Source organism: Epinephelus lanceolatus, chromosome 8 (genome assembly GCF_041903045.1).
Source record: "Epinephelus lanceolatus isolate andai-2023 chromosome 8, ASM4190304v1, whole genome shotgun sequence".
Taxonomy (NCBI): domain Eukaryota; kingdom Metazoa; phylum Chordata; class Actinopteri; order Perciformes; family Serranidae; genus Epinephelus; species Epinephelus lanceolatus.
In genome coordinates, this window is record NC_135741.1 from 11526606 (window position 1) to 11542214 (window position 15609).

The window sequence follows — 15609 nt, forward strand, 5'->3', positions numbered from 1 at the left end:
GACGGAGAGGTCAGTCGGCACAGCAGTGATGATTTTATGGGTACAGAAGTAAACAAATCAGTTGTAAAAATGAGTGCTGAGGATTTGGGTTAACAAGATAGGAAAAAAAAAGATGCTATCGGCTCCCCTGCTGCAGGCTTAGCCATCCTCTGGGTTCTTGTAGGTCAGTCGTGGCAGATCCATTAGTCGACTACGTCAACTAATCTCTTAAGTCACATTGAGAGGCCATTCAAAACAAGAGGAGACCGCCAGAAAAATCTGCAAATATCTCTCTACAAATACCAATGATATAACAGCTGACAGGATATTATGATAAATTTGGGGATATGTTAAAGGATTTTTCTGCACAAGTTACCGCTGAACTAAAACTGTTGCCTTCAGCGGACGGTTTGAGAGAGAGAAAGGAAACTGGAAACTAGGTATGAGCTCAGTATAAATACTGTTATACTGGCAGGATACTCAGTTTCTTGCTGTCTGACTCCCACCACACTTTGCTTTTATAGACCTGCTTTAACCTCCTGCTGTTGTTGACAGTTTATGAGACAGGTTGGGGATCTGAGTGAGACAGTCACCTCATCGCAGGCCTGGCAGCGGGGCTTGAGCCTCTCAGCGTGGTGCCGGCCGCAGTAGATTTGTCCGTCCTGGAAGAAGTAAATCAGATCGACGAGCAGCTCGCTGCAGGTGGCACACTGGAAACACTGAGGGTGCCAACAGCTGCTGTGTCCTGCCCGACTGGCAAACACCGCTATGTCTCCACCGCAGATCTGTCTGCCACACTGGAAAAATAGATTTGGTTGGCATGGGGGTGGGGTGTGGTGCAGAAGGAAGGAAGTCAGATGGTGAATGTTATACAGCCCTGTAATCATTAAATCCCAGCGTGCTGTGGCCCCTGAGCTATGCCTGCACCTACTTGCACCTGAACGCTCTACAGTCCTATAAAACAACTCTTCTGCACGGATCTCATGTTTTTTAATAGGTTCCACCTGAATGCATTAATATCATATAAAGATACTGATGTTTTTGAGTTTTATAGTGGCCTCATGAGGAAATCTGCTACCTTTTCTGAACATAAAATAAATGTTGCTCTACCTGTTGGCAGATGGCTCCCGTCATAGTTACTGGGAAGAGTCTGACGACGCCTCTGCCCAGGTTTTCTCTTTTCCTCTGCTGACTGAACAAACGCAGCTCCTTCTTCTCCTCCTCGTCCAGAGAGTTACAGTACTGGGTCTGCAGGAAACACAAAGATATTCTTGTTGACACGTGCACACAAACGTAACTTCCAAACCACACCTACCTCTTAGATTCAGTAAGATTAATTAAATCAGGCTGTTATGGTCTTGTTAATACTTTTATATCTGAAACTGTTTATATGGCTCCTGAGATGCATCATCTTTTTAGCACTAGGATCCTGATAAATTATAAAAGTGAGCATCAGAAGCAGCTGGATTATATTCTGACCAAACTGAACTGTAGAAACAGAATGATTTTTAATTACAGGGACGTATGAAGCACTTTCTTCTGGTTTTAGGAGACTCATACATTATGCCATGATGGGCATGAAGCAGACATTTCAAAAATAAATCACCATTAACAACTGCAAATAACATTTAAAGGAATACTTCACCCACAAAATCACTATTTGTATATCAATTACTCACCTCTGTTACCCTGGATTTATGAAAAAAAAAAAAAAAAATAAAAAAAAAAAAAATTAAAGAATCCAAATGTGGTTGTTAAACGTGGTCCTTCTACTTCAGTTCATTAAGAATGTTTGCTGTTTTTGGATTCTTCGCTCAGTGTGGAGACATGCGTGATACACACAGTTTTCTTCACAAATTCGAAGTAACACAAGGTGAGTAATTAATTGATACACAAATGATCATTTTGTGAGCAAACAGTAGTAACAGTAGTAGTATTGTGATACACAATATGAGCATAATCCATTTCCCCCCTGACATTAAAAGACAAAACAATGTTTGGAAATATAAAGAATGCCCAGTTACTATTTTCCAAAACAGCCTCTATGTGAAGTTTGAAAGACAGCTCAGAATCAACAATAATAAGGTATTGTCGTACTGTGATTTGACTAATTTGTTAGACTTAGTGATTGTATGTATTTAACATGTGACCACACTACTGCAGCACACCAGGAGTGAAGCCAAAGACTGTAACACAGTGTTGTTACCTCACTGTCGTGGGCTGGCAGCTGGTGCAGCAGCTGTTTGATTCGGTATCTCTCCCCTGGACTGTTCACATAAGGCACCCTGTCCTCTGGCAAGCAGCTAAAATACTGGTAGACCTGTGAGGAGACAAGTGTGTTCACATAGAGAGCATAAATGACAGAGTACAGAGAGCCATTTATACAGCAATTTATTCAAGTGTACTCATAAATCAAAAACACTGACTATTTTTTTTCTCATAGTTATCTAATTGTTTGTGTATGTACGAACATGTCCAAGTGGAAGCGTGCACTGTGCATTAATTTTCGTCTTGACTGTGCGTCTGCTCTGCACCCCAGTTTTTACCTGTTCAGGCTTGAGCCCAGGTGGGACCCATGCGTACTCCTCTGAGGCGCAGCCTGAGTCGTCGTCGGAGATGGAGTGTCTCTGGAAGTCTGATACCAGCTTCGTCATCATCTTTTCCAGCTGGCCCGGAACCGAGCGCACTGCATGCTCCTCTCGCACACACTTGCAGTGTACACAGATCTTCCTGTGAAGACAAGGACAACTTTAAGCTTCATCCCTGAGGACTTTCCTTTTACTGATTTACAACACAAGCTGATCAACTGTCAAATATTTCAGGAAGCTGGGTTCTGCCGGTGCTTCAGGTAACAAGGTCTAAACCCCAGCGTTAGGGTTTTGACCTGATTTAAGACTTCAGATTTACATCAGTCCCTGTTTTCCAGGAGCATTTTACAAATCAGAAATACAAAGAAAATATATAAAAAAAATTGAAAGTTCAGTTGATTTTTGAACTCTACAATTAAGCCAGAAGACAATAACATTTTTCTGCAGCCAGACGGTATCTTCATGTTTTTCAGATGGGAGGAAATTCTTGGTAACATAGGTCAACATGTCACAGGACTGTTTACAGATTGGTTGCAAATGTTCTCTGGCTGCAATTTAACTAAACTAATTGTGAAAATATCCCGAACATTTAGTTTAGCCACACTTTGCCACAGAATCAAATGGCTGCAGCTTGGAGCAGCCGCTGCAACTTTTCATAGACACTGCATGGCAGCCTGGCGCAGGGCACTTTGCTGCTGCTTGGTGATACATGCTTGCTGGGAATGGCTGTCCACACCAAGAATGATAACTATCACAAAAACTATTTAAAGGTCCAGTGTGTTGATTTAGGGTAGGTATGTTTTCTTTAGTGTATTATCAACTGAAACTATGAATTGTTGTGTCTTTGTTATCTTAGAATGAGCTGTTTATACCTACATACGTGTCTTTAACCACCTGGAAAATGCGAGGTCAGGCGGTGGGCACTACTTTTGTGCCTTTTTATGTGCCAGCTTTCAAGAGCACGGCAGCAGCTTGTGTCTGAGGTTGCTAAGCAAACTTAATAAGCACCGTATCATAGCCTATATACCTATAAATCCTGAGTGCAGAGCTGATCTTCTTCCAGGTGCTGTTTATAAGTTTGTGGGCCTATCGTCCGTGGGACAGATGTAAAGCTCTGGGTAGCCCTGCGTATTTATCAGACTGTATATTTACAGAAGAAGGGAAAGATATCTGTGAGCTGTGATTGGTTGTTCCTTGCCACATGACATGCGGTGCGCGCTGCTGCATTGCAAAAGTTAAACTCTGTTTATATCAGGGTGCATGTCTTAACAATACAAAGACAAACAAGGTAAGCTGGTCATTTGAAGGAATTTCCCAGGAATATTATTGACAGTAATAAAAACACTGAATCCTTGCAGTCTTAATCTGTTGATAATCAATTATGTGGGCATGTATGATCAGAATGTTTGGGGATGCAGACGGGAGCTATCACACACAATAGATAAAGCAGTCCCGTACAGGGCTCTAGTGTGGATCGCTCTTTACTAAACCAAGGCACTGAGACCGGTTCTAACACAACCACGATCAGCAGGGCTCGTAAGATAATAACTCATTTTACAACACATTCATAAGGGCACTCCCACAGTTTGCAACCATATTATTTATGAACACACTTTGCGTTGGAGACATTATGTCACAAACCTGCCCACACACATTCTTGAGGTTGAGTCAGCCAGACTCCCTGCAGCCAGAAATTACTAATACAGCAGTTGTCACACTGGTACACAAAAACACAATCTACAGATCATCACTCAAGACTTCATCCAAGTACAGTCTATGTATAGTGAGTCGTTTTTGCACTTTGCAAAATTTGCAATTGCACTTACACAATTCGAGTAAAGTCAATCTCATCACAGATGTTATTGGGGATCTCTCATCAGGACCAGCACATCCCAAATAAGCAGGAAATGAGGTCGCTGACATAAGCCTGGCTGTCAATCCTTGCTGCAGTTAAGAGAGGGAGGTGAAGATGGGAGCAATAATCTCCCTCAGCCTCATATTACACCCTGTCTCATCCGCTGACTCCTCAGTCTAGAGGTGGGTGTGTCTGTTTGTGGGACCGGTGGAGTCACAATTAAATGCCCCGGGGTGACGGTGAGGTGTGGGTGTCCCGTGAGTGTGTGTTTGGATGCGACAATGTGACCATATGTAGCATGTATTGCATGTGTATATCTCTGTTGTGATTGCATAACGGCCTGCCAGCTGGCACTTGTGGCTCAAGTTCACAAGGCACAAAGCTGCTTTATTCCAGCACCCAGCCCCCACTCAACCAAAAAGCTCACACACACACACACACACACACACAACTGTTTGAAAAATGCAGGAGAGCTCCTCTTCTTATCAATCCTCACATTAAAAGTCTTTGAAGTGTTAGCAGTGACAGGTAATTGCTGCATGTCAGTGTGAACATGCTCCCCTCTCTTTACTCAACACAAAGAAGTTGCCAAAACAGAGAAAATAAATGCTACTCTGTGATCTCTGTACCTGTACCTGTTCTCAGGCCCAGGTCAGTACATGCTTGTCAGATACAGACGTCCTGGAGTTGGCACTTTATGTGGACATGGTCGCCAAATAGGGAGAACCAATATAAATAATAGTAAACAGAACAAGTCAGCTTAGGCTAAGCCATGTTGGCTCAAGTCTGACCCCTGCTGCATGTGTGTGTGTGTGCCGTTGTGTATGTGTGTGTTAGCAAAGGAGGAGGGGGGACCACGACGCACATGCCGATGTAAGTGGGTTTGAGGACACAGCCGGAGACCTGGCACGATGGGACAGATGGCAAATGCACCATGTCTCACCCGTTCTCACACCACACCTGCCTCCACATGATTAAAGGATATAATAGTCAGTGGGTGCAAACCCACACATGCAACCTACACTAATTGAAAGATGACAAAGTGCCAGTTTGAATAATTTTGGGGGTATGAACATTTGCAGACAGTCTTAAATCACGTCTCTCTTTGAGCAGGCCGATGTCCAGATTTGTTGCCATTAGGGCAGAGTTCGAACAAACACTGGTTTGTGCACACGCCAAAATATCTAACATACTTCTTCTACATATACAACAGACATATTCTGAACCCACAAACAAGCAAATCAGCACCGCCAAAGTGTATACAGTTATAATGCTTCTCCACAACATACCCATTTCTGTTTTGCTTAGCGAGTGGCTGTTTAATCATGACTTCAGTGAAGTTAAAAGCAGCACATTTCTGAAGGGCATTTCAACACTGCAATTTACCAAGCCCTGCTGTGCTGAGCCCCGTCCTGTTCAATTATTTGACTCACAAGCCTCTGATGTAATACAGTAAGGCTTTGTCCCCTGTGGCTACGCACCACATTTGGTGCTGACAGGTCAAAAAACTCAACAGGAAGTCCCAAATAAGGGAAAAGCTAAAAATCTTTGATTGTCCTGGAGGAAATTTATAGAGCAAGAACAGCTATGACAAGGTGGTTATCACTTGTGTATCATTCACCAAACTGCTGTTAATATTATAGCAGATATTAGTGGTTGATTAGTTGATTGACAGAAATATGAAACTACATAATAGATTAGTTGTTAGGTCTAGAGAGTGGTTTCCAACTGGTCCAGCCACGGGGTCCAGATTTCTCCTTAGTTATTAGTTCAAGGTCCACACAGTTTAATATATTCAGTGTCATACTTGCATTTGAACATGCCGTCAAGCTAGTTTGCTGTCTCTGTCAAGTAACTGTCTGTAAGTTGCTCACTCTACATCAGGAAACGACACTTGAAAAGTTATGTGCTGAAAATTCACTTACTTCAAATTAAAGTGTGTTTTTTACTCAATTGACTTGCAATTTCACTTTATTTTGAAGTAAGTGAAGTTTGGACCGCGACCCACCAGGTGGGAACCACTGGTCTAGCGTGTGGGATTTAGTGGCATCTAGTGGCACCTAGGTTGCAGACTGCATTCAACTAAAACTGGCCAAGCGATAGGAGATCTACAGTGGCCTGACAAAACACATTTAAACAGTACCTAAGCTCTGTGGATTTTATAGACAAAACAATTAGCTGAAAAAATAACTTCCAGATAAATTAAATGAATGATAGTTGCAGCCCTAGTCAAAATCAGACCTGTGGTGTGGGAAATATTAGCCCCTTTTACACTTCCTGTTCAAGGAGGGAACAATACGCTGTTATGCCGTCTCATTGTGCTGTATATAAGGTACGATCGCGGAATGGGGAGACAGAGTGGTCTCGCCTTTAAGCCACCACGGGAGGTAGTAACAGTGCCAAACCATTGTCTGTATAAAGAGGGCAGGACCATGGGTGGAGAGGGTATAACATTTTGATGACAAAGGAGATTTAAAAAGTAGATGTTAGTAGTTAGCAGCTAACTCAATAAAGAAGAACAGCGGCCTTGAGTCTGCAATTTGGGAAAACAATGAGATTTGGGAGCTCCTTACCCTCCGAGCAGAGGACAAAATCAGCTGCCCATAACAGAGACGGTAAATGACTGTTATCGCCATGTCATTGCCACTGCATATGTTTTATGTCACACTATAGACCAACGCTGTTGTGTTACATGTCACGCCTGTCACTCCTCTTTCGATTCTGCGATGCCGGCATGCTGTCTATTATCACACACTGGGACGGAATGATGGTGCGGTCGTTTGGTTCTGTGTAAAAACACAAAGGCGGCATAAAGACGGGACTTCCTAGCAGCCCTATAGCGCGATCTCTGTGTAAAAAGGATTTAGATTGTGATGGAAGACCTTGTAGTTCACCTTGTAGAACACAAATGAGTGTAAGTGTCTCAATAAAAGTGCACAGACAAAGCTAATTAATTAAGAAATACTGTATTTTATATCCAAACTGAGCTGCCTGAAAAAAAAAAAGAGAGAACTGCAGTACACTGACTCCACAACCAGCAGAGACACAACAGATGCTGCTTTGGACACAAATCAACAATCTGCCTCTAAATTTGTTTGCTGCAACAAAACAGTGTTACTGAAACAGCTGGTGCTGTTATTGTTGTTCATGATGTATCTTTTGTTTGTGTTTACCAGCTATAGATAATCCACTCATATAGATAATAAGATACGAAATAATTAAATTAAGTCCAGATAATAAAGCAGGGTGGTAAGGGACAGTCTGTCAAGAGGAGGACAGCTCTGTCATGCTGATGGAGGATTATTATTAGCATTTTTCAAATGTTTTAATATCGTTCTTTTATACTTAGCTTTATCTCTGTGTTTGATGTTCTCTTATTGTTTTGGTATGGTATTATATTTTATTTTGTGAAACACTTTGTAACTCTAGTTTAAAAAGCGCCTCAGAAACAAAGTTTATCATTATTATTATTACATTGGAAAGTAAACAGAAACTAGCCACTAAATGGAGCAGAAATAAACTCATTTGAACTTCTGAAAATCCAGCAGCTTTAATTAGCTTAGCTGAGGGGATTTTAAATCATTTTAATTTGTTGAACACAGAGATTAACGCTTGTTCTTTCCTCCCCTGGATCCCACGCTGACCTGAGTTGGTCCAGTAATATTCGTGCCTGCACATTCAAATGTGTGTATGTGTTTAAATAAAATGACAAATCCAGTAAGACACCATGTAGTCTTCCTGTTAAGATAAATTACAGGCAGCCAAACTGCCACAGGAGAGGTGAACACTAACTGTACAGGACGTCATGTTCTGCACCTAAAGTCCATACTGTGTACAAAACAACATAAAGCCCGGAAGAATAATCTCTTTAAACACACACCAAAGAGTCTACCCACCAGATCTCCCAACCTAATGACTGTTTGAGTTCCTGGTCCCTTTAATCCTGTTAGACAGTAAAATATGGTTCCTTCATTACCTGCTGTAATCATGACAAATTAGTCCGGGTCGGCCTGTTGACGCTGTCCCATCCAGACTTGTGTTCCGTGAAGCTTTGCATCCGATAGGTGCCTACTACTGTCAGCGTGTCTGTCAGTGAGAGCAGCAGATTCTGTGGCAGCTCAGATCCATGTGGTAATTTCTCTGTCTGCTCGGCTCTTTTCAATGTCCCCGCCACCCCCGACGCCCACCCTCCTCCGTGCTGACGGTGGGCTCAAACAAAAGGCGCTGAACACAACCACACACTACAGAAAACTCAACCTCAGTTCTCACACATGCTCATGTGATATTTCTAAATTTACTTTAAGAGATAAGCTAAAGTACACACGCAGCGGACGTTTCAATTAAACAATTTACTCACGTTGCCTTTGAAGATATGAAACGTCAGAGTCCAAGTGACAATAGAGAAGAGTGAACTCTCTGTGTCTCTTCTCCTCTGACCAGACTGCTGCACTGATTCACAACAGATGGACGATTGTTGCTTTGATGCAGTTATTAATCATAGAAATGAGAGTGGAGCAGATTTGGAGCCTATGAGCAATGCTGTGCCGTGCAGTATTTGTCATATTATGTGATCAAGATGGGCCTGCATGACAACAAAGTGTCTCTGGTGAAACATCAAGCAGACGGCATGACTTTCAGTCTTAGTGAAGTCACGATACACAACATCATCTGACTTTATTCAATAACTGAGGATCTTTCTTCTAACAACATTTCTGTTCTGTTTCATGTTGCTTTATGGACAAAACATGCTAAAGGGAAACTACACCCATTTCCAAAATTCATACATTATTCCTGTGGTCTAAGACTGTCCAAAAATATTAGTAAACATGAACAACTCTTTCTAAAATCCAAAACTGTTTAAACTCAAATCTGTCATGTCATCAAGTATAAAGTCTGGAGATGCTCTGTAGACAACAAACTGGACTCAGTATAGCACTCAGGGGAATCCTCTGAGTATATGGATGCCAGGATTCCCACACAATTTTATGGACAAAATGTCCAAACTTTTCCATGACTTTTCAAGAACTCATAACAGAATTTCTATGACCATTGACAATGTATAACATGAACATTGCTCTATCTCAAAAATGCAGCACAATTAATAAGAAGCAGTGGAGCACAGCCAAGGTAAGGAAACTTTAACATATTAAATCTCACTGTCACAGCATTGTTTTTCTCTTACTCAAACATATCAGATTCAACTCTATTTAGACATAATTCCTGCTGGCTGGTATACGTGAAGGGAGAGATGGAGTGTGGGGAGAAAACGAAGAAACTTAAACTACACGCTTTCACACACTGATGCACATTAGAGCTACTTTTTGTCATCAGCTCGGGAAAATAAATATAACTATAAAAGATAAAAGAAAGAAAAAAGATAAAACAATATTCCATGATTTTTCCAAATCTCTCATGGGTGTTACTATGTCCATGTCTTTCCTTGGCCTGAAAAACAAGACTGCAAATTGCCACAACATTTCCAGGTTTTCAAAAACCGTAGAAACTCTGGGGTACATTTTCTGTTTCACAACTGAGAACGCTACAATAGAATACAGCTGATCTGGGTATAAAAAAGACAACAAATATTCTGTAGGTCCACAAATTCATCCCCCAATTCATTGTCTACACTTTGCACTTGACATCACAAGTTTGAGACTCACTTCTCTGATTGCTGGCGCTGAGAGGGTAGCTCATGTTCACAAATACTGATTGAACTTTCTTGGGCCATAAAAATTAACATATTGGAATTCTTAATTTAGGTGGTGCTCCCCTTTAAAGGAACAGTTTAACAACTCCAGCATCAGATTCAGTGATGCTGCTTAGTTGTGATAGCTGCAATGTAAAGCTGTGACAGATAAATGATAAATTCATTGGTCAATCTTTCAGATTTTTCACGAAAAATGCCCAAAATACTCTTTGGTCCAGTTTCTACAATGTGAAGATTTTCAGCTTTTATTTGTCTTGCATAATTGTAAACTGGATATCTTTTCATACTCGACTGCTGGTCAGATAAAACAAGTCATAATTATTCTTAAAAATAATCTCACAGGCCAAACATTATGAAGTTTTTAGACATCTAACTTTCAAACAGCCAATCTGGACTGTTTTGGGGTATACAGATATATTGTGGGTCAGTGAAAGCAGCCATAGGATAATCCTCTTCTGCTGCTGTGTGATAATCTATAGCTCACTGCAGGATGGATAGTGAAGCCCTCCGTACATCTGACTTTCAGAAACAGATGGGTCTTGTCCTATAGCTCTCTGCCACTAATTAGTGACTGAGTAATTGCCGCATGGCCACCCAGACTAATAGCAAAGGCTACTTTGAACACTTTTGAAGCGTGGCGGGGACCTGTGGGTCAAAAGTAACTCAATTCACTCACTGCTGGGCAGCGGAAGCGCCATCTGCCCCCCGTCTCACTTTAAGCTCTGTCTGAGAAAGCTCAGGATGAAGATGGATCACTTCCCTCTCAGCGAGCATCAGCAGTTAAGCCCGTGGTCACTTGGATGATCTTCTCCATCAGGGAAGGTGTGGCTCTAAATTGGTTATTAAGGAAGATGCAATTAGCACCGGGACTCTGGGGTCTTAAAAGCTGACCCCCATAAATCTCAATCATTTAATCACTTTCATGTTTCCCTCGTTCTCCTGGATCAGCTGAGAGACTTGAAAGGTCTAAACAAGACATTTCTCTTTGTCCTCTCACCCAAAAGTAATTTCAGATCCGTTCTCCAGCCAAACGCATAATTGAGAAACTTCCACAGACCCCACAGCGTTATGTTAATTCTGCACAGATACTGTAAACAGACTGATGCGTTCAGGGCCAAGACTTCCACCAGAGTGTGGCTGGAGGTAGGGAGCAGCACACGTGTTTTAGATTACATCCTAACTTCTAAGCTTTTGTCTTGACCTGAATAGAGGGAACAAAACTGGAAAAAAGCTAAAAGATACAATTACAGTCTTTTGGTTACATGAAGTACGCATTCCTGTGCCTTTTGTTTTATTCTCTCCATGTACGAGCCACAGTTTGCTTCAGCCATGCAGCGCCCCATCTGGGATTGTGAACGTAGCCTTCGTTACCAGATATAAATCTCTGTCCTTTGTTTTTCATTTGTCTAGCTGTGTGTCAAACCTGATGGTTGTAGTCTACAGTCTCAGAGTCTGGAGACACTAAACACAGTGTACTTGGAAAAATGAAATTTATCATTTGGATTATACAGCTTCCTTCCAAATGACTGACCCTTTTCTTCTTTTATACTTAAATTAATTATTAATATACAAATAGTCATTACCTTTGCCAAGGAGGTCATGTGTGTGGCTTGTTTGTCAGCACTGATTATGGAAAAACTACTACTCCAATTTTTCATGTAACTCAGGAAGGAAGAGCCCAATCAAGTTTGAGGCAGAACCAAATGATGGGGCAGATACACAAATAATTTTTCACTTCAGAATATACGACATTCACAGTCTAATGCCAGGATTGCACACAGCTCTCACCTCAGACGTCAAAAGCAAACATAGCCAAGGCCAAGTCGAAATGGTGGCGGCCAGCAGGGCAGTGCTAGCGACGGCAACAGTGCTGATAGAGCTAACAGTGTGATCATACCGCCGGCGCCAGCCAGGACACTGATAATAGTCATTTGCTGCTAAATTTAGGGCTGACCAAAATGCTTTGATGCTTCAATCACTGCCATAGTAATCAGAACAGATAGAAACAAATGGACTTTATTGTCATTGCACAAGAAGTACAACTAAATTTGCTGTGTCATGCCTGAATATAAAACAATTTGAAAAATAGACAGAAATAATTACACAACACCTACACGTACACAATTGAAATCAATGTCAAAACCAGTATTTAACTGCTCCGTTTGTTTGTGACTCCCACTTGCTCTCATCTGCTGTCAGTCACCAGCAGGCCAGCACTTCTGAAACTGGACAGTTAAACTACAGCTGACAGGCTTACAGATTCGCTAGCAAGACCTCAACAAGTCAAGTGTCTGGAGTAGTTTCAAAATTTGCGAAAATGACCCCCAAAAGTCAAGTGCCAGATATACACAAAAAAACTGGTACGTCACACATCCACTACAACCTCACATGAAAACTTTAAGTAACTGCTTAGCTTAGCCATTTTTAAGGTATTATTTTTCCTAACTATTATGGCTAATGTGTGACTTGCGTGCTGACAAAGTGGCAAATTTTCACTAGGGTTGCAGCAGTATACCGGTTTGAAGGTGTACTGTGGTATGGAAACTGACTATTTGCTTATCTATGGTATTCAAAAAATGCAACTGGACTGAGAATTGCACCTTTACTTTAGTTGTTTTGAAAACGGAGACTTTTGACATGTAATTCCATTGTTAAAAATGTGGTTGCAAGTTTCAATTATAGTAATAAAATGTTTGTTCAACCAAAGGATAAACCTTCTGTTTCATTCCATTGAGGGTCATTGTACTTGATAATAATGACACTTTTGTTATACCATAATATTTTCTTAAACGGTTATCGTACCACGAAAATCTCATACCTCATAACTGTCATGTTCATTTAAGCGCACCGAGTGATGTCCTTGTATCTCGTTTACTCCCCCCGTCCCTGAGGCTTTGATTAATCATGAATCTTTCTCACTGAAGCTTCAATGCCCAAATACTGGTATTCAAAACAGCTCTAAGTTAATGTCCTGAATAATGTAAATTTCACCTTCAACATTGCAAGATATTACTTTTGATTTAAGCAGAGGTCTGTTCTTCTTGAGTGCTCGTCTAGTGTTTCATATTTTTTTTACACTAAATGAAATACAAATGTCACACTAGAACAGGGAAAGCAGCACTGAAATGTGGAGACAGTGGGGGAGACAGAGGGAGGTATGAAGTGGTCGGGAGGGTTACTATCACAGCAGCGAGGCCTAATCTTATTAGCGTGATTGACAGGATTAGAGTAACATAGAGACCCAACCAGCTGGATATTCACTAACAGACTGAAGGAGGAGGGAAAAGAAAAGGGGGGCTCAAAGGAAAGCACGCGAAAACCTGCTTAACAGAATGAAATAAATTGTTGTTCAGCAGCCTCTGACAGCTAACAACTCCAGAACAAATAGGTGTAAGAGGTATGTAGGCGGACATTTCAAGTGGCTCGTGCCTTAAAAAGCATGAACTGCAAGAATTTAAAGCCTTTTTTGCTGCCGAACCTCCTACAGTTACAGAAACTCTCCAAACAGTCCAAAACACAATATGCACATCCTACATAACACTCATCCTTCTGCTGAGCAGATCTCGCCTTGTTCCAGATGAACACTAGGTTGATCTGCGCTAAAGAAAATAATCTGTTGTGTCAGATTATGCTCCTGTTTTCCCATGAAGATAAAGTCAACTTAAACTAAATGCAGCTGCTTCTGCTGCAATTGTCAGGGCTTAATGGCACTCACGAGTCTGCAGCCCTGATTCTTCGTGGCCACAGGGTCAGTAAGGCTGATCGGCTCTGTGAATATCATGCGGTGCCCTGACTGGGTCATGTTTGTTGTCTTTTAATGTATATCTGCACTCAGTGTGTGCACAGATCACAGTTAAGCTGATTTCCATTGGTAGTAATGTTGATGTCCTTCCTAAGACATCTGCAGACACACACACACAGTTTGACTCCTGAACTATCGGTTCTTATACATCTACTTGTTACACTTTTACAAACCTACAGAGCAGAAAATATTAGTGTTTTTATATTTGGTGAATAAATCAGAAACAGTCAAATTTTGTCCTTGCTGATAGCTGCACACATGAGATAAAATGTCTCGGTTGGCTGCATGTTATAAAAATATTCATATATTACCTGGTATGTAAAATAATATTGAAACTTAGTCTAAAGAATCCGTTTTTAAAGCCTTAATAAAAACATTAAAAGTGTTTGCTTATCATATCTTTGAATTTTAACAGCCTTAAAAAAGTCTTAAAAAAGTTGACTTTAGACCTTCCTTTTGAGTAGCTGCTTATTATCAGAAGTTGCACAAGGTCCAAACAGCAGCAGGACAAAGTGCAACTCTACCAAAGGTGAATATTAAGTCTGAGAAAAACATTTCCTGCTAAGCTAACAGGCAGCGCCGACAATGTTTAAGACATACCTCCAGCCATGGACCCGGAAGCCGGGGCACTGGTCCCCACAGCGCATACAGGGCTGCCCTCTGTCTGGGTCCTCTTCCTCCTGCTGAAAACAAAACACAGACTCTTTTCAGCTCAACATCATTTCATACCTTCTCTGCTCAAGAAAGTTAAAGGTTAAAACAGCAAAGTTAGCACCTACGGTGTTTGCCAGACATGGCCGCAGAAACATCAACATCATTTTGAGTGAGTAAGTGAGCAGTGTTTCCACTAAAGCCATGAGCTGAATGCACTTAGAGTCAATCTGTTCAGCTTTTCATTCAGCAGCGTTTGAGGTGGAGTATGGGCAGTTGATAGATTACCCATGTATTATATGATGATGTCACTTTATGAAAATCCTACATCATCATGCTGCTGTGTGTGCGCTTGAACTGGCAGAGATATAAACCATTAGAATGGCTGACAGCATAAACTGTTCAATCACAGCACCGGTGAGAGTGAATACACCTCTGTGCTCAAAATGTGTTTCTATGCTTATACTGTACAAAACATGATTTTCCCTGTATTCACGTGGTGTCGGAATAATCAGGAAAATTAGTTCCTGACTGGGAAAATTCCATGAACACCCCTCAAGTCGGAAATTTTGGTACAGAAGTAGCAGAGCTGACGTCATATGTGCAGAAATATGGCGGAGGAAAGTAAATGTTCGGTTGATAATTATAAACTTTTTATTAATCCACATACTGCATGCCAATTCTTTTCTCATGTTATTTGCAATAGCGTATTAGGTTGTAACTGTTAGATGCTATCCATGTAGAGTGACCTAGGAAAGTTACTTATATCAGCATTAGACAGCAGTTTAAGGGGATGTAATGGTAAAGCCTCATGTATTTAAGGCAAGGCAGCTTTATTTGTATTGCACATTTCATACACCAGGGCAATTTTAAGTGCTTTACAGTGCAATAAAATGTAAAACATAATAGAGGATACAGATTTGTAATAAAAGAGTAAAGAGAAAAGATATAAAAGATCAAATTTATTATAAAATTTTACAAAAAAAAAAAATCAGCATTAAAAGTAATTAAAGTGCGGACAAGCGGT

The 15609-nt window shown here is 41.1% G+C and overlaps 1 protein-coding gene across 3 annotated transcripts in view; it reads right to left on the bottom strand.

The window, feature by feature from the left end:
- The window catches only part of prickle3 (prickle homolog 3), a 31899-nt gene that overhangs the window by 7193 nt on the left and 9097 nt on the right, over positions 1–15609 (bottom strand). The window contains exons 2-6 of one of the 3 annotated variants that reach the window (XM_033628239.2): positions 14532–14614; positions 2526–2709; positions 2186–2299; positions 1090–1227; positions 573–776 (exon numbers count right to left, since the gene is read on the bottom strand). In XM_033628239.2, coding sequence (XP_033484130.2) covers positions 573–776; positions 1090–1227; positions 2186–2299; positions 2526–2709; positions 14532–14614 — 723 coding nt within the window. Of the gene's footprint in view, positions 1–572; positions 777–1089; positions 1228–2185; positions 2300–2525; positions 2710–8398; positions 8552–14531; positions 14615–15609 lie in introns of those variants that run through there. The other 2 variants (XM_078169831.1, XM_033628240.2) reach the window with 2 other exon arrangements.